This window comes from Dermacentor silvarum, chromosome 9, assembly GCF_013339745.2.
Source record: "Dermacentor silvarum isolate Dsil-2018 chromosome 9, BIME_Dsil_1.4, whole genome shotgun sequence".
Taxonomy (NCBI): domain Eukaryota; kingdom Metazoa; phylum Arthropoda; class Arachnida; order Ixodida; family Ixodidae; genus Dermacentor; species Dermacentor silvarum.
Genome location: NC_051162.1, coordinates 119,606,097 through 119,633,683, shown reverse-complemented (window position 1 = coordinate 119,633,683; position 27,587 = coordinate 119,606,097). Strand labels below are relative to the sequence as shown.

Below are 27,587 nucleotides of genomic sequence, written 5' to 3'. Positions count from 1 at the left end.
GGGACGAAGGATTGAAAAAAAATAACAAGAGACATGGAAAAGCTCACTCATAATTTAATTGTTATTGCACATAAGAAAAATCATATACAGACACATCGCGCATATAACTTGACCTAAAAGTAAAACAAGAAGAGCACGAGTCTAACAGTGAACAATGCAGTTGAACTTTTTGTCATTAAGTGACTAACATGATTGGCTTGCACATAGAGCCGCATTCATCATGTGATAAGCCTCGGCAATTTCTCGCGTGGTCAGGTCATAGTACCGAAAAAAAAAACAAGCTGTAATATTGAAAACAATATGTTACTGGCATGTTTGGCGTGTAGAATGGCGTGTTTTTAAATAAATTTTCATGTTTTGTAAGACGTACAGTGCTCAGCGATTTAAACGCAATACTCGGAGTGCGTGGCTGCCTGAGCTTTTTTGCTCTCGCGGTGGGCGCTGGGGATACCGACACCATCTGATGCGTTTTGGTATAAAATGAAAGTCAGTGCGTTTGTGATGGATTTTGTATACAATCTGCCCCTTCAGCAATCCCCCAACGTTCATCGGAGGCGCTGAATTAGCCAGCCGCCGTGCCTACCGAGTATCGCGTTTCAATCTCTGAGCGCTGTGGCTGTACATTGACACACGTTTCTCAATGACGATATACCAAGTGGCCTTACTCTATATCCTATGTTATCATACCTTCCTCTTGAAGCTTACGCACGGCGCAACTAAGCGTAATTAAAGAAAACAAAAAAGAATACCACGGGGGTTTATGCTGCATGCAGTATATGAAAAAAGAAGCCGAGACGCTTTACTCACTTTACATATTATTTTCTATTCGCTCGAGAAATTCGCTATTGACCATCATTTACCACTTCCTTTCTTTATGTTTACACCGAAAACAGGCGATGACTAAACAAAAAAGGCACCCGTAGACACTGCCATTTTTTTAACTTGTCATTGAACTAAGAACGGTCGAATGAGCGAAAAGAAAAGTATACATTTCGCTTCTGAGGCTTTATTTTATTTGCGTTCCTACTGATACGCAAGATCAGTATCATTTCGACCTATGTAACCGTCAGTGTTGACTAAAAAAGGGCGCGTCTCAGCTCCAACCAAAATGTAGTACTGCCATCTTGCCAACTGATAAAATATTATCTTCCAGGCATTTATCACGCGAAAGACACAAGGTGCACAGTTAGTTTAGTTAACTAAAGTCCCTCAAACTTTATAGATGGCAAGTCAATTACACACTTGAGTGGCTTCGCAGTGAGACATGACTGAAATCGTAGCCATGCACCACATCAAAACATTCCTTATGTCCCCTTCCCCTGCAGACTAAAAGCTTTTGTACGCATTCACATAATTTCATATGTTGTATCCATGATTCTCACTGACATTGCACAAACTCTGTATCAATTCCTCGTCCTTCTCACTCGGAAATTAAGGAAGCATCCCGACTGAAGCAAAAAATATAATTTATGAATCTGTCTGAGTGAGCTCCGTTATTTTGCCGACCGAAAGTATAGCAGTGTGGCACGCTTTGACAACAGGAATGGCATTAGGCAATCAGTGTTGGAAGCTAAGCTCGCAGGTCGACCAAATGGTTTATTCAAAATTGTAGAAAGCGGAAGGTAAAAGACGGTTGGAAGCCTTTTCTGCACCAGGGTAAGGCAGGGCGATCAAAATTTTCAACGTGAGCATGGCATTTGTTGCGGTACTTGGGGGGGGGGGGGGGGGATACTTGCATTGAGGTTAGCACGGTACTTGCTTCGTGAGGGTCAAGGAGAAATAGCATGGCGCGAGCATAGCGCGCGGCACGCATTATGCTCGCGAGAGAGGACCGCGCGCTTCTCCTTACTCAACCAGTTTTAGCGTTGCACACCGGCATTTTGCCAAGACTAAACAGCTCCGCTATTTAAAATGAGGGCATTTTCCACTTATTGTTAACAAACCGTAGGATTAAAAAAAAAATGTGTGGCTCAACAAGTAATCGCCGCATTGTGTTTCCTTGCTTGACACCACCAATAGTACTGTCGTTCTGTTCCTATTTGCAACTTCAGTTCCCGGCATTCTCACAATTGTTCTAATTAAAGTAAAAGACTCGTGACCTTTCGATATACACTTGGATGTGCTATCAAAACACGAACAATGTTAGCCCTATTTCCACGCACTATGCAGTCTACGTTTACGCACTATGCAGTGCATGATTACCATCACAACAGGAAGCGCCGCGCACTCTGCATCAGCATGAAGTCAACGCAGCAAAGACCACCGGCCTGGCTTTCCCCTTCCAGACTGAGGCCTCAACATGCTACTTCGCCAAGTGACGTCATCCCAGTAGACGTCATAAAGCTTACTCACCAAGGATTAGACGACCATCTTGTCAGAGAAGGTTTTACCATCACCGTGGATATGCTTTGCTATACATTTCCAGCCTGTTCGCAAGCGTACCCCAGCTTACGGAATACACATACATAGGAGACAAAAATGTGAGCAGCAGCGCTAGTGGCGCCATCTCTTGATGCAGCCGTTTCCTAGAGCACACACAACTGTAATTACCCAGACCATATTTGACCTACCTGCTGGTGAAAAAGCGCGACGCGAAGCAATTGCGCAACACAAAAGTGTTTCTCAAGTATATAACGCTTGACAAAAGCGTCACAAAATAGTGCCTCGGGTGCGGCTGTGCCTGCCCTCTCCGATGTACCGATATTCCGTAAAGTTGTTTAAGGACAGGATTAAATTTCCTATGTGTTCAGATGACCGTCTACCAGCAAGCCCGTGTCGCACATTTATTCGAATAATTATCTGTACACCCAGAAAACAGGAGACGAAAAGGCATGTAGCGAACGACGCACAGCTCTTGTTTCGTCCCCTCTGCCTGTTATCAGCCTTCGTATTCTGCTGAAAACTATACTTTTTGAAACTTGTGCGGGTCGCCATTCCAGAGTATTTCATCTCGGTTTTACAAGAATATGCACATAGTGAAGATTTCAGCGAAATTTTGTTGTGTCGGGTGTCGTAAAGGAGAAATCATTGCGGTCACTGACCAAGTCAAGGGGACATATATCTTGGCGCAGGAAGGGTTCCTCTGAGTCTTGCCTGTCGCCCTGACGAAAGAACCTGTGTGAGCTCACAAACAGCCTTTCTTAACACATCGAATTGCTAAGCGACCGCAGTCAAATTCTTGTACTCATTATGTACAGGCGGGGACAAAATAATAAGGGATCTGCGAACGCGTGCCAAACGAAAGCCCCTGGCTATTCGAAAAGTAACGGAGGGTCGCCGCAGAGTGCAATGCATTGTCGCACGTCACAACGGCCGGAGCGGACACAGCTGTGGACACTTCTGCAATCGTTGCTATTCCTAAAGTAGGCTATCAAAAAGTAAGAGTATTGGCCACCAGGCGCTTACTTAGCCAGAGGGCGCAGAATGCTGTTTAACACGCGCTCGCAGATCCCTTATTTTGTCCCCACCGATATTTCATTTGAAAAGCTGGCGCACTTCCAGTGGCGGAGAAACGCTTAAAGCAGACCTCCCATGAACACGTTTCGCCACATATCCTCCTGCTGCGAGTCCATCTTGGGGAACTCTGCGGTACAGGCGGTGCACGTTGTCCAGGTCAGTCTCACCCGCGGATGGTAGCTGCCCACGAACATCCGAATGTCGTAGCTGTCCGTGCACAACGCCGCCAAGGACGGCGCCGATTGCATCACATCGCGTAAGTCTGCGATCGACACCTGCAGCTTCGTCACTGGGAAGTCGGTGCCCAGTGTGAGCCGTCGTAGAAGTTCGTGCCGCGGCCTGGGCGAGCTCATCGGCCCTCCCACGAACATCATCACTGTCCAGTAGTTCTCGAGTCTCAAATCGGTCAGGCCGCGCGCCGCGCGTAGGAGGCTGAAGAACGGCTTCTCCGCGATGCCGTCCGCCAGTGCGAGCGACCTGAGCTTCGGAAACGCATCGCACGGAACGTCCTCGTTGCAAACTTCGCTTCCCGAGAGAGACAGGCTCTGGAGGTGCTTGCAGGTTTCGGAGATCGTCCGGAGGCTCACGTCAGTAAAGCACACAAGCTTCAGGTGCGTCAGCGACAGTTCTTCCAGGACCTTGGTTAGCCGGTCGAAGCGGCACAGCTCCTGGGTGTCGTCGTAGCACATCAGGCACAGACGAGTGAGCAGCGGAAAGTTGGAGATGCGAGAAATGACGTCGGGTTTCACGGCAGCCACCTGCGTGACGTAATGCAGAAGTAAGTGGAATGACGCTGGAATGTAGGGCATAGACTCAAAAATATGGCCGAAATGTGTTTTTTTTTTTTTTTTTTTTTTTTTTGCTAATGCCACTATCATTGAAGGCAGATGTGTACCCAAATTATGACAGCTGCAATATCTTTCAGAGCAAGGAGAACGAAACAGTTAGTTACAGTGGCTGCGCTGGACCCCATGTTGCTTAACGCGCGTGAAACCCCCCTATTAGTACTCGTGTGCATATTTGAGTAATGTAAGAATAGCGACATCAACTTTGTGCGCGTTCAATTGGATTTTCGAGCATATATTCTTAGCAAACGTGAGACTGCAACTTCAGTTTTAGGGTAAAAGAGAACCTGCCGTGGTTGCTTAGGGGCTTTGGCATTACGCTGCTGAACAGGAGATCGCGGGATCAAATCCCGGCCGCGGCGGCTGTATTTTGATGGGAGAGAAATGCAAAGACGTCCATGTACATTGCGTTTGGTGCACGTTAACGAATCCCACGTGGTCAAAACTAATTCGGAGTCCTCCACTACGACGTGTCTCAATCAGATCGTGGTTTTGACCCACAAAACCCCACAAATTATTAGTATCAAAGAGAATCATGTTTTTGAACCAATATCTTACCACTTTCACTATGATCCCCTACATAAGTCTCTCTCGGCATTTTAACGTCGCCGACTATCAACGGCTCATTTACCCTTTGCCATGTATGTACCACCGTCCGATCTGTCCAGTCATCTGGACGTAAGATGCAGGGACATCTGAAATCGGCCTCCACGAAAGTTTATGTTCGTAAAAGCTTTCAGAAAGAATCCTCACAGGTAAGAGCAAATGCGCTGAGGTAACACTTGTCAATAGCAAGCAAGCATTGCTTTGTTTACTGTTTAGACCTGCATCATTATAAAGCGGGTGGTAAGCTTACAGCCAAGAAACTTGCAATAAATTAATTACAGTATAGGCCAGCGTCGCTACAGCAAGCGAGGGGCCTTCTCAGAGTGGCGCACGGTATTGTAGACATCCACAGATGTACGTGACCACTGAAAAATCTAGAATCAGCTAATAATGGCCGCTGAAAATTACTGCCTAATTTAGGGTTACCCAGTAGCTGCTGATAAGCTGTTTTGCTGCATGCAAACACAGTGTTCGCGGAGATTAGCGATAGAGTAGGTTAACGATTGCACCTGGAAATCCTTTTGGGTATCCCGGATATGCAATTGGCAGCCGCTGTTTTATATACATATGCAGACAAGAATTTCTTAAGCCCTGCAAAAAGTTTCTTTCTGCTCGACCTTCCTGCAAGAGCAGCCGCGCGATGCGTAACTGAGCATGCAGTCATGGCGTGGAACGTGACCTGGAGCTGCTTAATATCGGGATACTGCTCGAGGGCCATGTCCATGGTCTTCCCGTCGGCTTCGCCCAGCATGGTGTATCTGCCATCCGCAAGTCGCGCGATGCCACCGAGTGTCAGCTCCCGGCAGCTCTCGAGCAACGGCAGATGGTGCCACTCCTCCGCTTTGACCTGCTCGGTCATTTTAACGATGTACTCCATGGGAGCCTGCACCTGGGAGAACTGCGCCAAAATGAGTAGTTTGAAAACATTATATCGCTTTCTTAACAGCGCCAAAAGTCACGGGCACGAGAAGAAGGCAACGACCACAAGCGCTGACTCGCATCTAAAGGTTTATTCGGTAATCAACAAGATCAAGTAAGAGAAGCTGGACAAGTAAACCAAACAAATCCTAGATGTTAGATACCTAAACAAAGAATATGCAATTACGAAGTGTGCGGCTTTTGCAAGATTGCTGTTGTGGTATATATTTCTCATTTGGAACAAATTTAGCCAGAAAGTAAAATTTTATGGCAGTTGCCCTTTAGGAGAAGTGCTTTACCATGGTTTAGAGTTATATTAAGCAACCTACAGTTGGCGTCGAAATTTTGGAGACCACGGGTCTGAGAAAAAGTGGAATATTTCCGCTGCTGGGCGACGCTATCACGTCTGTAGGTTGTGGTTAAGCTTTACTTTGTGATTTCTCTGACGAATCTCATTTCGAGAAATTTAATTTTTCTTCACTAACGCCTTGCGCCACGCGAAGGGCCCTGCCCGTCCGGTCGAAGTGGTTCGGGATGAGGAGGTTCGGCATGATTATTTCCACCAGACGCTGATGCTTACGCCGACACCAACGCCGTCACCGACGCTGACCCCGACACCGTATTTTCTGCGACACGGGGCCCTTAACGCTAACGCATTAATAAACGTTCTTTACCAGTGCGCCTTATTTGCTGATCACCTTGATGTGTTCACCCTGTTTGCCTTTCGTGTTCGCCGGCGCCGAATGTATGCTACAAAAATCCAACTCGAACCCAGCAAACGTGCTGACGCGATCGTAAACATTTCATGACTAATGTTCTAACGGCTTTCTTTTTTGTCAGATTAACCTTTTCTTCCATCCGTTCTCGCTGAGGACCATCAAAAGTTGTCATCTCCTTCACCCCTCCGCTGCTGCCACATATGATGGCAAGTCATTCAAGACGGCCACCATGAATCATATTTACAATAACACTACACTTCACTCTCAATTTTTACAGACAATGATCATGTGCCCACGCAATATGTAATACCCTCTAGACAGATAGACGGGCATGGTGTTCTCACCTCGGGACAGCAGGCAAAGAGATTCGTGAGCGTGAACGGGCCGAGATAGAGCTCATCGGCGCCTATGCCGGGCGTGGTGCCGCATAGTCTCTGGAGACGCGAGATGGGCCTGTTGCCTTGCACGTGCGCCTTCTCTATGCGCTGACAGTTGAGGTTGTGAAAGAGGATGAGCGCGAGGACATCTGGAAACCAGGCCGTGAGGTCCACCACGGCATCCCTGAGTGATTTGCAGATTAAGTATACAGATTAAAACCAGTGCGAGGGAAGAGGGATGGAGGAAGAAACTAACGAGTGCTTCGCCGCATTGTGTTTCTTTCCATAGATGTATAGTCACTCCAAGCACTACACTACACTCTACGTTAGTGTGTTTGCTCATGCTGAAGGATAAATACAATAGGTGTTTTTTTCTGCACGTCAAATGGATGTTAGCGCGTGAACGTTGCACTAGCTACTCCTTGTCTGCTGATCACGAAGCGTTATTGACTTATTCACCCAGCACGTAGACTTATACACTGACATCTACTGCGAAAGAAGTTTTGCTTCGGTCCCAGTGAAGACTGCAGCATCGACAAGCGAAGCCTCGCACTGTGGTCACTTTTCACGCTTCGATCTCACAAGCATGGGTTCTGACGCTGTGCTCGCCTAGCCTCCTGCGGCGTCTGATGAAATCCCGGTCAAGGCCATCGCTGCGCTGCGCTCGTCACTTTAGATTTCCAAGAGGGCTAGATCAACGTTTAATCTTTTCGGATGACAACTTCGTCTGACCACCAAACTCGCCGAGATTGTCGGTATAGAAAGAACATTCAACATCCACTGCCACGTCAGCGGTGCTACCTAGCACTAACAGGGCTAATCTCGTGCACATGCGAGTGAAAGCGATTGGACGGCAAGATGGCCACCGCGTGGCAGCTTACGTGGTATAGATTGCCGGCCGCGTGGCGCGGCAGGCGTGGGTTCGACTCCCACTTGCGGCAAGTTGTCCCTTCGTTCGCTTTCGTTTCCCCTTTTTCTCAATCCTACATTTGAATTAGACACAGCAATGAATTTCCCCTGCGCCTTCACTGGCTACATTGTATCCTTTATTCATATAGTTGCAGCTAACGAGCAGTCTAGCCCTTTGGGTCTCCTTATTCTACTCTCTCACTTCAGCGAGAGTTTTAATTCCTATAGGACATTGATTCTTCACATGACGCCGTTGCTGTGTTTGAAGAAAGAGTTGTTTAGGGATCCCTTCCACAAGCTTCGCCTGAACTTTACTGCTCCGATGCTCGTTCCTGTTGGTATTACCGCTCAGTGGTTTTGGCCACAGAAATGTTCGTGCAGCCATTTCCGATTTCCCGAGCGGGACTAGAGGAACTGCACGGCAAACTTGTGCCTCCTTTATACGTTTTTTTTTTCTTAATCTTTTCTCTTATTTGCTGATGTCTTCTTTTATTTCACAGTAACAGCTAAATATTCACTGTGTATATACATCAGCTAACTGTTTCGGTGGCAGCTTGCTATTCCCTTGATAGATGCAAATTCACTATTAATAAACTAAATTTTACGTACTCGCACCGAGTGCTGCAGTCCTGGCCACTCAAAAAAACCACGCGAGAGGCCGGCGCACGGATCTCGTTCTTGTGTACACGCACGCCAAACGGGCCTATGTGCCAACTCGGACAGCGGTGGCCGTGTTCCCAGTGATGGCACAGGTGCACCGGTGCAGTCCCGAAGGCCACGAAATGGTGAGCAAAGTGCGCAATGCACCCGTGGCACGGAACCCCTACACCCATAACTTAATTTTCCAGTTCTTCAATTCGTTTTACTCAAAACTACGTTTTTTTTTATATCCGTGACCCTTAGAACCGCCCGGTCTCCTAGCCTATCCACCAGAGTGGGTTTCGCCATTTTACTGAGGAAGAATCAACCAAGACAACACAACCCAACCCAAACTTAACGAACCAAGTTCACAATACCACTTACCGGTTGTGCACAATGACCAGTGTGTGCGTCTTGCATAGGACGTCCTGCGCGGTGGTAAGGAATCCCTTCGCAGACTTCAAGCCGGGGCACCCAGCAAACAGCGCCCTCGGGTAGCACTGCTTGACCAAAAAGCTGCGGTTCCCGACGAAACCTAAGTAATCCATCGTGAGTGTCGAACGGTCACCGCTTAGCGTGAACTGTTTCGGAACGGTCCGGCCCGCCGGTAGAGGCCTCTCTAACTTCAGCATGACCAGGTCCTCGGCGTCGGCTAGTTCATCCGGGTCTCCGAACTGGCCGAGGTCATCGGCCATCGCCTCTGCGCAACTCATGGCCGGTGGGCTGGTTCCGTGCGATCCTGCTCGGTCGACATATAGCACGAACACCGGAATTATCTATAGTCGTCACGCCGGTAACCCCAGTTACGCCTAATTACAACACAGTCAGTGCACAGCACCCGTTTTACAGGGTGCACCTGTTAACGTCGCATCCCCCCCCCCCTTTTTTTTTTTTTGACATGGATGAACATTAAGATTTGTCAAAGGGGGTCGCTTGCTAAAACCGCATGTAACAAAAACATGTTAAAGCACTGCACCGGGTGTTAAAAATTAAGTTTTACGAAATTTTTAAAAATCGCCTGGGGCCGGAAGCATAATTCGTATCGTGGAGCTGGGTTATTCGAAGAGGAGGACATTAGTAGCACATAAAATCTAAATACATATTCAACTAAGTAACAAAAATTCACTAATTAACTTAGTTAATTACATTACGACACATGTTGCAGTTTACGAATTGTATCCTGTGAGTTTGCAAGACGCATGCAGTTGAAACGAATTTCCAGGATGACACCAGTTTCGAGATATTTCCCAAAGTATGGGACGAAATAGATGGGCGTTCCAGTTACTTTTGTGCTTCAATGTATAAAACAGCATTTAGGTAAAAAAGTAGGCAGAACAGCAGTGCATATTTACGGCGACTTTGATGGCGCATATCTGCCTGTGACGCCGCGTCGCGTACGGAGTGCAGCTTCAACATGCACCAGCAGTGTTTACACGCCGCCTACTGCTTCGCTTGCGATGGCCACAACTAAGAAAACTGTTGCTCTAAATGGATCAGAACGGCAACGGTGTCGACGAGCGAATCTCACTTTGGTCCGGCCAGAGACACGCCAGCGTGAAGCAGAACGCCTTCGCGCGTTTGCGGCGCACGCTGCGAAATCTGCCACGTGCATTTCTAAAGCTGAGCGCTTTGCAAGACGTTACGGAGTCCGACCAAGATGCTCGTACCGTCGCCGAAGCGACTCGGCAGCTGGGCGCCTCTCGCGAACAGGACACCACGCGTCAAGCAAACCTGCAACATGGTCGCCGACCCGCAAATCGTGCGCATTTCGCTGCCGAGGACCGTGAGTTCTGTGAACACACGCTTCACTTTCGTGTCCTACCGATTACTATGAACGAAAGCTCAAGCATAATTTTAACAGCGAAGCTGTTTCATTAAGCCAGCAGTAAGTTGTGGTACGTATCAAGAAACTACCAAGAAATAAAAGAAAACAAACTTTCTTGCCGAAGCCGGATTTGAACCCATGCACCACCTGTCCCAAAGCAAGCGTCATATAACCACTAGGCTATACAGCCACGCTTGCGCGACATGCATTTATGCGAACTATATATGATTGCTTTCGAGCGTCGTCGTCTTCGTCCACAGCTGGCACGTTCGTACGCTCGTGCTCTGCGAGCTGAAGAAGTTTCGCGCGCTATGAGAGCGCGAGAGACGCATACACGGAGCGGGTCTCCTGGAACGCGGTGTCGGCATTTAAACGCGGTGTCGGCATTGAAACGCGGTGTCGGCATTGAAACGCGGTGTCGGCATTGGAACGCGGTGTCGGCATTGGAACGTGGTGTCGGCATTGGAACGTGGTGTCGGTGTTGCAAGCTGCACTATGCAACGCGCAGTGACGGCCGTAGTCCGAGACGCGCGAAAATAAACTATCATGATCATGAATACCAAGATGAAAAGTTTGCGCACACTTCCGGAAAATGCTGGTGTATACGATCGTCCAGCTTCGCTGTTTCAAGCGTTGCGCGGCCGCTTGCAAGGTTAAGCGTTTTTTTTTTCTTTTTTTATGGCGAAGCTGTTAAGGGCTCAGTCTTCGATGGTCGCGTCCGGAAGTAGAAAAAAATTCAAGGACACTTTGTAAATTCCAAAGTGTGTTCGGCGAAAGCCACAGCTGGCACCCTTCCAGGGCACGGACGGCCGGACGCCACCGCTGTGCCATCACGTGATTGCTGAGAGAGTGTAAGGCGGAGAGGCCACAGATGTGGCGGCGCAAATGTTGCTATGCGCCGCTGTGCCATCAAGTGATTGCTGAGAGAGTGTGGGGGGGGAGAGGTCACACCTGGCACCGTTCCAGGGCACGGACGGACGGACGGTCGGACGCCGCGAGTATGAGTCATTAAAGGCTTTCGCCTTAAAACTCTCATTGGCCGTATGCTGTATGTGCGAGTGAAAGCGCGCGAGGGACGCGCGCTTTCATGGGGAGCGAACGCACGGCGGAGAGCAAACGCCACTTCTTCCTTTGCGCGAAAGGCCGGGGGGGGGGGGGGGGGGGGGGGGGAGGCGACGTTTAGCTGCGGCACCAAATGCGTATCTTGCGACCGGGCGCAAGGGGAACTGGCGACTCAATCTCTCACGCGAAAGGAGGACAGACAGCGGGAAGGCGCAGGAGAGAGGGGTTGCGGCTTCTGCTCTACGAGCAACTTGTGCTTTGCACGTCGCCGGGCGGTCACGCGCACCGTATCTTGAGAGCGATTTGCAACACGGCTCATACCTTTGTATGCGCTGTGCTTTCGCCGCTCAGTTTCCGTTGAAGCGATAGACCGCATGAACCTTCGATAGCTGCTGTGTGGTCACGCAAACAACGCACATAACTGTTGTCGACAGCAGCGGCATTTTGCCCGCCTTCGCACCGAATGCGCGCGGCGTTAGTGACGTGTTTATGAAGAACGTGCCAACCTTTGCCGTACACGCTATGGCGGTGTACCGTAGCGACTATAAGGCCATGGTCCCTGTGGTCACTAAATAAAGGAAAACCACCGTATCATATATATTTCTTATTCTTTAATAGTTCAAATAACCAATTACACCATCCCATCTTAATAGTAATAATTGAAAATACATAATTCCCACCATAGTACAGCTTCGCTGGTCTTCCATCTCCATTGGAGTGGACGGGCTGACAGTTTTCTTTTTTTATTGCGATAGCAATTATATGGACACTCAAAAGCAGATTTCTGCCGTCGGCGCCGCCGTCGCCGTCGCCGTGAGGTTCCGTATGACGTCATTTGGAGAAGAAATCGTCGCCGCGCGCCGAACGCTGTATGTGCGAGTGAAAGGGCGCGAGGGGCGCGTCTTTCACGGGGAGTGAACGCACGGCGGAGAACAAACGCGCGTTCTGCGCCGTGCTCGCTTAAGGGCTGCAGAAGTAGGCGTCTCTTTTCTCCTTTACAATCACCATATATGTAGAGCAAACGCGCCTTCTTCAGACGCGTGAGAGGCCGTGGGGGAGGGAAGGGAGGCGACGTTTAGCTGCGGCACCAAGTGCCTATTTATATCAGAGGCTCCAGCAACAGTCACCAACGCCGCACGCATTTTGAGCTAACGCGGGCAAAACGCCGATGGCGTCGACAACAGTTCTGCGTGTTGTTGCTACCAAAGCCGCTCACCTTACTTCGTATGACATTGCTGTGTTGCTATCGCATTCATTGCTTCGCCCTTAGGGCGAAACTGTGACATTTTTTTTTTTTTGCCACAGCGCAAGCTTGCTGGCCTGCGCTCGCGCTTTCAAACAAACAAAAAAAAACGTTAAGCGTTAATGCCAAAAGCATGCCATGCCGTACGTGAACTGCGCAAGTGGCGTTGTTTAGCTGCTTTAGTAGGCGTATATTGGTCAAACTGAATGATTCGTTTTTGACCTAGCGTGGGAGCACGAACTTTCACATAAGAACAAAGGTAATGTGCGTCGGCATGCGTATTTCATAGCTTGCAAGTGTGAACCTCGGTTTTGCGAGATAAGGATTCTGAGAGGAAGCAAAGAAATTACGGCACGCGAACTTGCGGAAGCCTTTTATATATGACGAAAACGTGCATGAATTACGTCCGCGATAGTTCTATGCGTCTATTGGTGAACCAAATGCGTTTTTTTTAGAATATTCTTCGTCGCGTTGAACCTTTGCGCATGCACGCAAGTTCATCCTTAATTGAAACAGTGAGCGTTGATATATCTGTAAATCATCCTACAGCCACGAGACGCGTCCCATCTTTCTTACTAAATTTCCTTTTCCGTCAACAAAATGGATTCTGTGCTGACACACTTGGTCCCTTCACGGGTTATGGCTTTCGCCACTATGTCAGTTGTTAAAAGCTCTCGCCGCTTGTTTATCTGTGTGCTTTACTCGGTCCTTGACTTAAACGTGCACCCCACCACATTACGCATTTAGACCACGGCTGGTAGGTCAAGCTACAACAGCATATTGCAAACAGTATGACGTGACTCCCGGCTTTCCTTTGACATTGTCAACGAATCGCGAACGTAGCCGCTATCAAGTGCGCTGGCTGAAAGTACAGCGTGGTGCAGAGCAGCCATTGTGTTGTGGATATCTTTATTCCCATTCTCTTGAAAGGTAACACTAGAAAAGCCAAGTGAGCCGCGCACCTGAACACCTTTATACAATCCACCACAGTAGCCTAGTGGCCCTCTGCTGCTGTGCATCGCAGGACGTATGTTTTATTCTCGGCCATCGCGGCCGAATTTCAAAAAAATATAGAACAAGAAGAGAAAAAAATTACTCCATCTCCCTCTAAAGGGAACTATGTGTGGATGCGAAGCAGCGGGGAGATGGTTAGATTGACACGTTGCCAACAGTCACACGACGAAGTGACTCTCGCACATCATGCTACATCCGAACATTGCACTTTCTGTTCTGCCAAGTTCATTCCGACATTAACAGTTGCCATGTGCAACAGCCACATGGCAACAGATGCGGCAAAAGAAACACTGTGAAGAACTGACGTTAGGCGACACATTTTTTTTTCACTCCGAGGGGGCAAAAAACGTAAATCGCGTCTTACACGCTGTATCACTTACTCAGATAACCATGCCGGTGCAGCCACGAACACGCAGGGAAGACGCAGCTAATGAAGATCGCATATGTAGGCCTCTCACTCGCCTAACACGCCTCCACGTTCTGCCGGGGTCGCTGCCAGCGCTCGACGCGGCGCAACAGCTTTATCAGCTAACGCCTGCACGGCGATCTCAAGCTGTCAGTCCAAATGGAGGCGTCTTGAGCTCTCACTCTCTTCCTTCAGATAAGGCAATTGTGTTGCTGATAAAGCGGCAGCAAGATAACGCACCCCACGATCGTTCCCTCCCCCCCCCCTCCTTCCGACAACCAGGGACCACATTTTGCGACGACGCGTTTTTCTTGCTGTTATCAGTCTCACCGAGTGGTTGATGCAAGCGAAAACGGCGTCGTGCTAAAGTGCGAGACAACGGTGAAAAAGAGAAATGCATTTGGGATCGTTGCAAAATCCTTCGTACTCCGCAGCTTGAGCAGATTTTGCTACCGTGCGCAACCGGTTGATGATGATGATATATGTTGTTTTCTGGCGCAAGGGCCAGCTATGGCCAAAGAGCGCCAAGACGTGGTGTACTGAGTGAGCAATGGTATGATCAATGACAGTGGGTAGGTGTAGGGTGGCTGTAAAGGGGCCTAAAATCTGCGCACTAAAGGTGCGTAAAATACAAAATTAATAAGATCATGACAATGATGTGATAGGGCGCAATGAATATGGTATAAAAAAGCTGTGAGCGATACAAGGCACTACTGCCTCACAGAGACCCTTAGAAGCAAGAGCCTGGAGGAGAGTGCATTTCAAAATGCTGTCGCAGCAGCGTCCTCTGAAAGAGGACCCTGCTACGAATCTCTCGGGCGAAGAACTTGCAAAATGTCGATGTCGTTTAAAAAGGCTAAAACTGAGTCGTGCTGAAATACCGGGTCATTAGCTAAAAACATCGCTGGGTGAAGGGGTATGTTCTCTCTATAGGCTTGAACAAAGTGTTTCTTTCTTTCAGGTTCTATTAGAGGACACTGCACTAGGATGTGAAGTACAGTAAGTACCTCCCCACATCTAGTACAGGTCGGGGGTTCGCCTCCAGACAACAAGTAATTGTGCGTGCCGTAAGTGTGTCCTATTCTGAGCCTACAGAATAGGACATCATTTCTTCTAGATTTCGTGGTGGATGGCCAGTTCCCTAAGCGAGGCTTAATTAAATGAAGTTTGTTTAGACTCTGGGCGTCCCACAAACGTTGCCAGTGGGCTCGAAGTCTCTTGCGTAGATATGGCTTCATATCGGGAACAGGGACGGGCATGGATGTGTTTCCAGCTTTTGCGTCGATGGATGTGGCAATCTGGTCTGCCAGTACATTTCCCTCGATGTCTCGGTGTCCTGGCACCCAGCACACCACAACATGCTGCCCAGACGCATATATATTACATATTAATGAATAAAGCGATACTATTACTGGATTTTTGTGCCTTTTAAGAGATTTTAAAGCTTTTACTACGCTCAGCGAGTCTGTGTAGATAATTGCTTTTGGTATTTTCGATTCTTTGATATGTTTAAGAGCCGACAGTATTGCACAAGCCTCTGCTGTGAAAATGCTCGTTTGGGGGTGCAGGGCGTCGGCATCTGAAAATGATGGGCCAACCGCTGCATAAGAGACGCCAGCATGAGACTTTGATGCATCGGTGTAAAATTCCGGACAGGAGTATTTATGCTGCAGTTCGAGGAAATGCATTCGAATGTGTGCAACTGGGGCGTGCTTCGAAACATGTAAAAAGGACAAATCACAGTCGACAATCTGCCACTGCCACGGTGAGACCTGTATAGTGGGTGTCATTAGACGATGTTCAAAGAGTGGGACATCCATTTCCTCAGCCAGACTTCTCACACGCAACGAGAAGGGCTCTCTTACTGCAGGTCGGTTATGAAAGAGGTGGGAGCTGGACAAATCATTTACGGTGGAATATGAGGGATGTTCACTGTTTGCATTCACTCTAAGAAAATACATGAAAGCTGTGTAGGTCCTCTGGAAGTGGAGGGACCACTCATTGGATTCCACGTAAAGGCTTTCTACAGGGCTTGTCCTAAAGGCACCTGTAGACAAGCGAATACCTAGATGGTGGATGGGGTCCAGCATCTTCAACGCGGTTGGGGTGGCTGACTGGTAAATTATGGCCCCGTAGTCTAGGCGTGTTCGTATGAGGCTTTTATACAAATTTAACAGACACTTTCTGTCACTACCCCATGTAGTGCGTGACAACACTTTTAAAATATTCATTGTTTTCATGCACTTGTTTTTTAGATGTTTTAGGTGTGGTATGAATGTTAGCTTAGTGTCAAGAATTATGCCTAAGAATTTATGTTCCGTTTTTACAGGTAGACGCTGTCCTTGCAGGTCAATGTCGGGGTCGGGGTACAGTCCTCTCTTTCTAGAAAAAAGGACGCAGGCGCTCTTTTGTGGATTTAGGCAGAACCCATTCTCGTCTGCCCATTTAGCCACCTTGTTCAGACCAAGTTGAACCTGCCGCTCACAGATTGCAAGGTTGCATGATTTAAATCCAATCTGTATATCATCGACGTACGTTGAATAAAACATGTTGCGTGGGATGCATAGACGCAAGGAATTCATTTTTATAATGAAGAGAGTGCAACTGAGCACCCCACCCTGTGGTACTCCGGTTTCCTGCACGAAAGGCCGTGATAATGCATTGCCAACTCGAACACGGAATGTGCGATTCAGCAGATAACTTTCAATCACATTTAACATATTACCACGTATACCAAAGTGGGAGAGGTCTCTCAGTATTCCGAACCGCCATGTGGTGTCGTATGCTTTTTCCATATCGAGGAAAACAGAAAGGAAGAATTGTTTGTGAACAAAAGCTTCACGTATCTGTGCCTCAATACGTATCAAATGGTCAATGGTGGATCGACCCTCGCGAAAACCGCACTGGTATGGGTCAAGCAGCTTGTTTGATTCTAGGAAATGTATCAGACGACGGTTTATCATTTTCTCGAAAGCTTTGCAGAGGCAGCTTGTTAGAGCTATGGGCCGGTAACTCGATACGGACGATGGATCCTTGCCCTGCTTCAGGATAGGGATCACTATGGCCTCTTTCCAGGCAGAGGGGATCTCGCCGGAGGTCCATATAGAGTTATAGAGACAGAGAAGGGTTTTCTTCGTTTCAGAGGGTAGGTTTTTCAACATGTCATATAGTATACGGTCAGGGCCTGGGGCAGATTGGTTGCAACAGGTGAGTGATGCATGCAGCTCTGCTAGGGAGAAAGGTAGGTTATATGGCTTCGTTTCCGGTGCTCTTTCGGTCCAGTTTTTGTTTTTCTATTACTGATTTGTATCTTTTAAACGCTGGAGAATAGTGTGATGAACTGGACACATGTTCAAAATGTGCACCCAGATGGTTCGCCTGGTCCTCCAGGCTGTCTCCCTGCGTGTGTACCAGGGGAGGCGGATGTGTTTGTCGTCCTCTTACTCTATTCACCCTGTTCCAAACCTTGGCCTCATCCGTGTACGAGTTGATACTTGATAAAAATGTTTGCCAGCTGTCTCTCCTGGCTTGTCTGCGTGTTCTCCTACCTTGGGACTTGATTTTCTTGAAACTGACAAGGTTTTCAGCAGTAGGATAATCGCGAAGCTGCCTCCATGCTTTGTTCTGCTGCCTACGTGCGTTCCGGCATTGTTCATTCCACCAAGGAACACGGCGTTTGCTAGAAAGTCCACTTGTTTGGGGAATACACTTAGAAGCTGCGTCAATTATGAAATTAGTCAAATACTCGATGGCACCGTCAATTCCGAGCGATGAAATGTCAGCCCACGAGAGCTTACTGGTAAGTGCTTGGAATTTATCCCAGTCCGCTGCATTGACCTTCCACCGAGGAGCATGTGGTGGAGATTCGTATTGTCTTGGTGCTCTCAGCAGTATTGGGAAATGGTCGCTCCCGTAAGGGTTTTTTATAACTTCCCATTCAAGTTCAGGCAATATGGATGGAGAAGCTATGCTGAGGTCTATAGAGGAAAATGTTTTGTTTGCAAGACAATAATATGTAGGTTCTTTTTTGTTAAGCAGACAAGCACCGGATGAGAACAGAAAATCTTGAATTAGACGGCCTCGCGCATCGATGCGAGCGTCGCCCCACATATTGTTGTGTGCATTGAGATCGCCCAGAACAAGATAGGGCTCTGGCAATTCGTCTATCAAGGACTGAAATTCGTGTTTGTGTAAGCGGTAATGTGGGGGTATGTAAAGCGAGCAAATTGTGACGAGTTTGTTTAGGAGAACAAGTCGGACTGCCACTGCTTCAAGTGGCGTTTGCAGCTTCAAACGTTGACACGCTATGCTTTTGTGAATTATAACGGCAACACCGCCTGAGGATGCACGAGCATCATCGCGGTCTTTACGAAACGTAACATACTGTCGGAGAAAGTTCGCATGTTCCGATTTTAAGTGAGTTTCCTGTACACACAGCACTTTTGGATTATGTTCGTGGAGAAGTTCTTGTACATCATCGAGGTTCCTAAGAAGGCCTCTGATGTTCCATTGTATGATTTGTGTATCCATACTGAATGTAAATGGGTGCTGTGTGTACTAAAAAGGAAGTGTTGCCTTAGATTACAGAGCCCTTTCCAGGCCCTGTAACGCGGGATTTGTCCTTTCTGAAGCGGTCGAGCGAACCTCGCCGCTCCTTAGGCGCTTGGTGCGCCGTCAGGATGGGTGTGGTGTCCATTGCCTCTTGTGAGGCGCCGGACACGCGCTCTTGCGAGCGAGAAGTTTCACGAGAAAGTCTCGCCGCGAAGGACGAGACATTTGCGCCCATCATCCCGGAGGTCGATGGGGTTGCCTTTGGGCCTGAGCTGCGCCGGCTGTTGCCAGCGCCAGCAGGGGCCCGTGAGGGTGAGGCAGCCTTGACTGCACCCACCGTGGGAGCTGCTGGCGGGCCTGCAGGTTCGTTACGCGTAGCGCAGGCTGCTACCGAGGGCTGTTGTGGTGCCGGCAACCCTAGGGTAACCGGGCCTGTTTGCTGGTTGGGTGGAGTAGACTTCGCTACTTCCACCCTAGGGGCAGGAGCCACAAGCGACAGCTCGCTGCGCGCGGGCTGGGCAGGTGGCAATAGCCGCTGCGACGCTGCCCCTTGACGCGCCGCATCAGCGTAAGTGGTCGTGTGGAATGGTGAGCACCTTTTGCGTGCTTCCTTAAACGATATGTTTTCACGGACTTTGAGAGTGATGATTTCTTTTTCTTTTTTCCAGTTCGGACAAGACCGGGAGTAAGCTGGATGCTCACCATCACAGTTTACACAGTGAGGTGTCGCTTCACAGTTGTCTGAGGCATGACCTTGGGTTCCACATTTCGCACATGTCAATCTGCCAGCGGCAGCTCTGCGAGCCGTGGCCAAATCTTTGACATTGGAAGCATCTTCTGGGATTAGGAATGTATGGCCTGACAGCTATCTTCGTATATCCGGTTTCTATGGTTTGTGGCAGATCGCAAGTGGCAAAGGTCAGGATGAGGTGTTTTGTGGGAATTTCTTTATTGTCTCTTCTGATAACGATGCGCTGTACGTTTGTTACGTTTTGTTCTTTCCAGCCTTCCAATAGTTCGGTTTCGGACAAGTCGATGAGATCTGCATCAGACACTACTCCACGTGCTGTGTTCATAGACCGATGCGGTGAAACGGTAACAGGTATGTCGCCAAATGCCACAAGCTTGTTTATTTTACTGTGCTGTTCTTTATCACGGATCTCAAGGAGGAGGTCCCCGCTCGCCATTTTGGTAACCTTATAACCAGGGCCAAGGGCTTCAGTCAGGCCTTTTGCGACTAGAAAAGGTGATACGGTTCTAGCTGGTTTTTCTGTTTTTTCGCTGTGAACAACTTGGAAACGGGGAAAGATTTCTCTCGGTTTGAATAGGCTTATTAGTTCTTCGGTGCGTCCCCTCTTGTGAGGGTGACGATCAAGTAAACGGGGAAATGCAGGCGTTCCCATATTATTTTCGTTTATTTCGGCGGCAATGGCGGCCACCCACCACGGAGCCCAACTAGGGGACGCTGCAGCACTTAACGTGTAAGGCTGCAGACGCCAGCCGTGCATTGCTGCTATAACCCAATATAAAATACCCAAGAGAGGGCACATACACAGGGTTAACCCAAGCCACCTATGAAAATGTAGAAGTAACAGAAGAGAGGAGATGATAGGATAGTAAAAGAAAGGAGACAGGAAAGCAAAAGGTTGGAGAGGGGGATAGGAAAAGGCGACCACCGATTTCCCCCGGGTGGGTCAGTCCGGGGGTGCCGTCTACGTGAAGCCGAGGCCAAAGGGGTGTGTTGCCTCTGCCGAGGGGCCTTAAAGGTCCAAACACTCAGCGTCGGCTCAACCCCCAGGATCCCCTTTTCCCCGGACACGGCTAGGCCGCGCACGGTTAGACGCGGGAGGGTCCAACCCTCGTGTGCTCGGGTACGTGGTGGCGCAACTCACCAAACGCCTGCTGCGCAGACGCCCCTGCGGGGCGTGCGCAACCGGTCTCGATGGCTCAGTGGCTTTGGTGTTCTGCTGATGAGCTCACGGTCGCGGGTTTGAGTCCCGGCAGCGGCGGCGGCATTCTTATGGAGACGGAATGCAGTGATGGAAGTGCCGCTCCAATTGCTCCAAAAGAGAAATGCTGCTACACGCTGCTTCAATTGTCATTTGTGTTAGTAACTGCTCCGAACCTGCTCCGAAACGGCGCTGGGAAATTCGATCTCATATTGATTACCAACTGCTGCTGTGGCGAGTGGGATACGTGGCTGATTAATTTCACATTGTGATGCTCAGCTTTATTGGCTTTGATCTCATTTCTGCCACAAGAACAGGAATTTTAAATATATATCTGATTTAGCTGTAATTTTTAACTTGGTATGCAGACTATTTTGGTGAAATGTGAAAGTGACTGAGATTACTTCGATCTCATGCCGATTATCAACTGCTGCTTTTGCAACGGTCATAGGCGATTGTGGTTACTTTTATAATGTGGTGTTCAGCTTTCGCGATTTGATCTCATTTCTGCCAGAAGTACTGGTATCTTAAATATATAGCTCGTTTTACTGCACGTTCGATAACCATCCGTCTTCTTAATTGTTTGTTTCTTGCAATTTGCCTTGATTATTCTATGTGCAATGTGTTTCATAATAAATATTAGTATTTATGAGACGCTTCGGTGACGCTTTAACTCCAGGACTCGCAAGGCATATTTTGCCATCTGCTCCGAAAACACCAATAACGACCCCAAACTAGATTTTTTTTTTTTTTCATTTGGCTCCGAAAGCCCTTATGGCTGCTCCAAAGTGACATTTTTTCTGCTCCAAAATATGCTCCAAAAAGTAAAATGTCGCTTCTATCACTGGGAATGAAAACACATTAGGTTCACGTTTAAGAACTCCCGGTTGTCAAAATTATTCCGCAGCCCTTCACGACCACGTTCCTTATAACCCAGCGTGCCGTTTCACAAATTTGACTTCCCCCCCCCAACTCACACACACACACGTACAATCTGATCTGATCTACCGAACGCCAGGCAAATACTTACAAAATTCGCAGAATTTCGGTCATGTGGTCCAACTAAACTGCAGCGGATCCATTGAAGGTTGACAAACACGTCCTAGTGAGACACCGGCGAGGCTGAATCTTGCTGAAGCCAAAGGAGAAACAAACAATAGCGATCGGCGCGTGTGTAACAAGAATCCAGTGACTTGGCTCACAAGACCTCGAGAAGTTCGTGTAGTTATGGCAGGTGTATACAGCGAGGTTCTCTCCAAACTGTAGGGCCGCGTACAGGAAGGAGATGTTCGCACACCCCACCTCTGCCTTCTTATTTCCTTCCGTCCACAGTTTCCGCTGCTTCCTGTGCGATGAAAGATACGTGTGCGTGCGCAGCTACGAGAAGGTACCGCATTTTCCTTTCTGTTGGCTGCGGGCCGGTGAACATTCTGCGGGCGTAACTTTCCGTTATACACATTATATACAGGGTGTCCCAGCTATCACGCAGCACGATTTAAAAAAAAAGAGGGATGGCGTTACGTGAAGCAAACCAAGTGCGTATTGTTTCCAGTACAGTGGAGCTGCTGCCAGTAATTTTTTCGTTACTGAGATTTAATTAGGTGTATTGTAATTAATTATCTAAATCGAGAAGTACTGTCCTAATTATCAAAGTGTCAATGAGAAAGTTGTAGAGCAACATGAAAAACTCCCGATACAACTCTCTGTTGCTCAATACGTGCTACATAAAAGTGTTCTTCCGAGCGTGAAAGAAGCCCCCAAATGCACGCAAAGTTCCTGCGTGTATCTGCGCGGCAAATCTGCGTGTATTCGCGGGCTTCTTTCACACTCGGAAAAACGCATTTATGTAGCACGTATTGAGCAACAGAGAGTTGTATCGGGAGTTTTTCATGTTGCTCTACAATTTTCTCATTGACACTTTCATAATTAGGACGGTACGTCTCGAGTTAGATAATTAATTACAATACACCTAATAAAATCTCAGTAACGAAAAAATTACTGGCGGCTACTCCACTGTACTGGAAACAATACGCACTTCGCGTAACGCCGTTTCCTGTTTTTTAAAATCGTGCTGCATGATAGCTGGGACACCCTGTATATATATATATATATATATATATATATATATATATATATACTGTTTAAAAGCTTGTCCAGTTGCATAAACGATTAAATATACAAATACAGGCTGGTTTCGGCCATGTACAGTCCCAGCGGAAAAAGGTTCGCACAAGTGACTTGTGGCAAGAGCGGCAAACTCGTTCTACGCTGCGCTGTTGATCCACAGAGCGCCGATAGCGAGAGTGCCAGGCACATTCCATTTTCTAAAGCAGGGGTGGGCGGCAGAAACTGACTAATCTTAAAGCCCGCATTTCGAAAGTTATCATGTGCCTCACGTTTCGGCCAAGCTATGCGCCAACGAGGCTGCGCAATGAGGTAGCGATAAAGGAACTACCATCGCTAATAGCGCCCGCGCATCAAAAATAAATAAAGGTGCTTAAGTGCGCAGCCTAGTTGGCGCATAGCTTGGCCGCAAATTCAGGCATATGATAGCTTTCAAAATGCGGCCTGTGAGATGGGTCGGTTTCTGCCGGCCACCCCTGCTTTCGAAAATGGAATGTGCCTGACACTCTCGCTATCGGCGCTCTGGGGATCAACAGCGCCGACAGCGCCGCGTATAGCGAGTTTGCCGCACCTGCCACAAGTTACTTGTGCTAATCTTTTCCCGCTGGGACTGCATAGAGAAACATACTTACGCAAATAGCGGACACTCGAGCCGTTTGGGGGCCGAGAAAGCAAGGGTCTGACCACCCGCCAGACGGCGTAGCGATGTCCGCTTCCACTTCACCTTAAAGGTAGACAGCTTATCATACATTCACCGGGTTACGTCCACGCGTCCCGTTTCCATAGGGACGTTGATGCTGCACCGGTCATATGTCGCTGGTTACGCCCACCCCACCGCGGTTTTTCAACGTGTCGCCTCGCTTTTGCGGTAAGGTCTTGCCTTTTGTATCCGGAAATAATTTTTCTGTTTCTCGCGTTAAGAACATTGTTAGCAAGACGTTTGTTATGCTGGGTGAGCGTATTTTGCACGGGCAACATAGAATATGAGCTGTGACGTCCGTTTACCGTGCAGCCACCCGTTTGTTTTTGTACCCGTCTTTTGCGGAAGAGCATGCGCATTACTTCCAACGCGTAATTTTCCAAACGTCGCTCGCAACACGTTCGGTTTAAAGCACAGAATTTGTTATCTGGAGGCTCACCCGTATCATCACACAAACGTTTTATCTGGCGCGGCTCGAACGTTTTGTGAAGGCTGTTAACCTCACTGGTTATGCATAATGCATGCGACTGGGCCGGTTCACAACAGCCAGTTTTACTTGACGCGTTGCTTGTCATATATAAACATTCTTGTTGCGGTCTGTGTTTTTGGTCTGTGGGTTTGTCTTTATCAAGAGTGTGAGACAGTATTTTTTTTCTGTGCAATTGCCAATGTAAACAAGAAAAAATAAACTTTTTTGTATGTGACCACTGCTTCTTATTCCGCGCATTGAGAAAAGCGGCTCGAGAACGGCAGAAAATTGCAATCAAAACAGTTCTGATCACATCATTTTTCCAAGCTACATGACCTAATTCAGCTGACTTGCTTAGGTTCTTCGAAAAGCGTGGTGGTTTTTCCACTAAAAAGGTTGCGATTCGCGAGCTTATTACGTCTGTATGTACGGTATGCTTAAAAATGAAAGTTCTTGCCCTCCACTATAGACGACCTAGTTGAGCATTTTAACAGCAAAAGGTAAACCGGAATCTAAAGCATTGCTATCGAAACCGAAAACAAAACAGAGCTAAACCACGCGTCCAAAATCTCCGAAGACAAAATTGGCTGTCTCACCAGCCGCTCGGGGCGCTGGCGGCAGTGCAGTAGCACGGCTGCAGGGCCCTACGGGAGTGTTCACTCTTTACCTATGTTTCTCTATGGGAACTGTACATCAGTAGTGCTCGATGGTTGGTCCCATAGAACCAAGAATCATACCGGTGGTCTCGTGGGTGGTTGAAGGCCCACTGCGTGCAGGTAGAGCCGTCGGATCTGGGTGAGACAATATATTTCCTTTCCGACTTCCTTTATTGCAAGATGACTTTTGAAATTAATGTTATTTAAACATTGCAAGGACTAGATCTAAAACACATAAATATACCCAAGATAGGGACCGGATCGATAGCCATCGCTGTGGAACAACTGGTAGTGCAACGCACGCGTAATGTGGTGGTTGTGGATTCGGTTCCTGACGGCGAAAAGTAATCTTTTCGTCCACTCGTTTTCCCTTGTCCTCATGATTTTCTAATTTTCAATTTCAACCACAGCACATTACCCTTATTTACGCTTTCGTTGGCTTCATTGCCGGTTGGCTTTATAGGTACAGAGGTGAGCACTGTTATACGGTGAACACGCGAGCGCTTGGCCGACTTAAAGCCCCTATATTTATAAAAGTAGCGCCATTCTCAGATCTTGCCGCCACCGCGCTCACCACGGCGCTTCCTCCTCGCCCTCTCTTAGCCGCCTCCTGTCGCCCCAGCCTCCTCCGCTCCCCCATTGGCCAATCCGTGTCACGTGGAAGTTCGCGTCGCGCTTTTGTATATTTTTTTCTTTCCAGCGCGCTCCGACTGCCATTCTCGGGCCTGTGCGACGAAAGTGCTGTACGCACAAACGGATCAAACGTGTTAGGGACAAGAACTTCGTTGTGATGGCATGCTGCTGCGCCTTAAGTTGCCGCAACCGACAAGGCGAGGGCAAAAGGCTTTTTTTGTTTACCATCCGGCGTGCGCAAACGCTTGCTGCACACTTCATATTTACGCCGTCTCGCATCGTCGCGTTGCTACTTCCAAAACGGCATTATTAAGACCAGTTACTGACTGACGAAGCAAAATCGCGCCTCAAAAACGTCTCCGCAGGGCGCGATCGAAGTTTTCCTCGGATTTCCTCTGGTAGCGCGTTAGCTGTCGTCTGCCACGGCAGGCCCGACGCAGGCGGCGCCACTGTCGATATCGCGCCTCGATCGCGCTGGTCGCGCCGAGCGCGATAGTGCAACGGAGGAGGAGGGAAGTGGATGGCGCTACTTTTATAAATATAGGGGCTTTAGGCCGACTGCGCTGTCAGCACCGCGTAACGGCCATCGCTGGAAACGGTGCACATGCGTAGTATCCGCTCTGCGAAAGAACTTTTCCAGCGTGCGCACGACGTCACTGGACACGCTCTTTCGTCGTCTGCTAGCTGCATTTTTGTCCTCTGAGCTGATACTTCTGACCATGATCGTCCAACAGGATTAAGCATAAATGAAGAAATAATCATAAGACAGTTTATATTTCAGCCATTTAATGAACTGAAGTGCAAGCTCGCACTTAGAGTTGAAGAAATGCACAACAAGGGAATAAAATGTCGGTACGTCTAGTACCTGGTCATGTCGCCATTGGCAGCAATGACTGTAGCTGTCCTGGAGGGCAACGAGCCATAAAGTGCCCGTATACATATTCCCGGTTCGCCTTTAGGCTTTCCCACTCTTCATTGACTGCGGCCCACAGCTGGTCGGAAGTGGCAGAATGAAGGGGCTTCCTAGCCAAAGCAGCTTTCAGGTGGCCCCACACATTTTCAATAACATTAAGGTCCACCCCTTTTGGTGGCCATTCCAGTAAGGATCAGTGCTGCTCTGCCTGAAAGTCTTTCACAACAATGGTCGTGAGGATTGGTAACCGGCCCTGCTGGAAAAAAATAGCCTTCTGGGAATGAACTTCTCGCATGTGCATAGCTAGATCACATTGTTCAAAATTTTCGCAGCGTTGGACTGACGTTAGATGCCCGCGTATGCGCTGCAGTGATCATAAACCATGTTGTGAAGCCGCACCATACACGCTCACACCTCCTCTCCCGCTGTGAGACACGCTTTGCATGTTCTTTGGGTCATTCCTGCGTGGAGTTACAAAAAGTAGGAATCTCACTCATCAGCACAGAAAGTTTGCCTTACCGTGTGCCTGGCAGTCTCCATACGCGCAATCTTTGCTCTTGTCTCGTCGAAAAGGAGGACTCGTCTGAAAAGATGACGCGACCCTAGTCTTCGCTTGTCCCCGCCTCGTGTTGCTTAAGGCTGATTCACACTTACACGAGAACGATTTTGGCCTGCCGACTGATGACGCAAGCAGTTTACAGGACGGAAAACGCTGTGGCGAACGGTTTAAAGGAGGGAAAATGCTGTCGCCAACAGTCGGCAGACCAAAATCGGTGCCCTGTCGGCCTAGTGTGAATCAGCCTTTAGCAAACCGCTGTCGTGCATCCCGCTTGCCAGCCCTAAGCAGCGGCTTCTGTGACGCGATGCGACTGCGAAAGCCGGCGCTATGCAGGCGACGTCGAACAGTAGTCTCCGATACGTCCAACTCTAACTCCCCACAAACTGCTGCTGCAGGCAAAATAGGGTTGTCGACGACAGCTGCAACTATGGATACATCTCATTCCTCTGTCCTATCCCTAGGACGAGGTGCACGGGCAGCATCGCGAATGCGACCCTCGTGCTTGTATGCTTGTAGTATTCTATTCAGTCTTGACAGCCCTATTCACTAAGGAACCGATGAATCGCTGAGAATAACCTTTCAGCGAAAGGTGAACAACAGAGCGTCTTTCATACTTGGAACTCTAGCTATTATAGCAACTAGTGACAGACTGAATGTCTGTGAAAGATGCGTTGCTTTTATATGCGGCATTTCAGGCGGAACAACCCAAAATATAATACACATGCCTCATAGCTATGGGTGTTTTTTTTTTTCATTATTATGCACTCTTTAAACGCGGATTTTTGAGGACTGAGCGGACTTTAAAGGCTGTATCAACTCTCACGAGGAAAAAGCGTGGCTAGAAGACGAGGAACGAGCCTCTCCAGTGACGTGATGCGCGCGGTGGAAAAAGAGCCGCGTCAGACGTGTACTGCGCATGTGCAACGTTTCCAGCAATGGCCGTTACGCGGGGCTGACAGTGCCTTCGGCCGCGCGCTCGCGTGTTCACCCTAATGCCACGTACACACTAGCGGC

General features: G+C 48.5%; 1 protein-coding gene across 4 annotated transcripts; it reads right to left on the bottom strand.

The window, feature by feature from the left end:
* Positions 1-38: 38 nt before the first annotated feature.
* On the bottom strand, positions 39-26,670 carry LOC119464167 (uncharacterized). Of its 4 annotated transcripts, none has more exons than XM_049655634.1 (5): positions 26,534-26,670; positions 8,854-9,208; positions 6,889-7,105; positions 5,587-5,805; positions 39-4,214 (listed from the first exon to the last, which is right to left on the bottom strand). In XM_049655634.1, exons 2-5 carry the CDS (start codon positions 9,180-9,182, stop codon positions 3,516-3,518), a joined length of 1,464 nt encoding a protein of 487 aa, XP_049511591.1. In that variant the 5' UTR covers positions 9,183-9,208; positions 26,534-26,670; the 3' UTR covers positions 39-3,515. The 4 variants fall into 4 exon arrangements, with proteins under 4 accessions (XP_049511591.1, XP_049511592.1, XP_037580948.1 ...); XM_049655635.1 differs by lacking the exon at positions 26,534-26,670 and adding an exon at positions 23,276-23,293; XM_037725020.2 differs by lacking the exon at positions 26,534-26,670 and adding an exon at positions 13,994-14,216.
* Positions 26,671-27,587: the final 917 nt, after the last annotated feature.

Coding starts and splice junctions, on each gene's coding strand:
- LOC119464167 (XM_049655634.1), bottom strand. CDS start 9,182: ATGAGTTGCGCAGAGGCGATGGCCGATGACCTCGGCCAGTTCGGAGAC. Junction 5,806..6,888: donor TCTTTGCCTGCTGTCCCGAG/GTGAGAACACCA, acceptor ATTTTGGCGCAG/TTCTCCCAGGTGCAGGCTCC. Junction 4,215..5,586: donor CCGATATTAAGCAGCTCCAG/GTCACGTTCCAC, acceptor TACGTCACGCAG/GTGGCTGCCGTGAAACCCGA.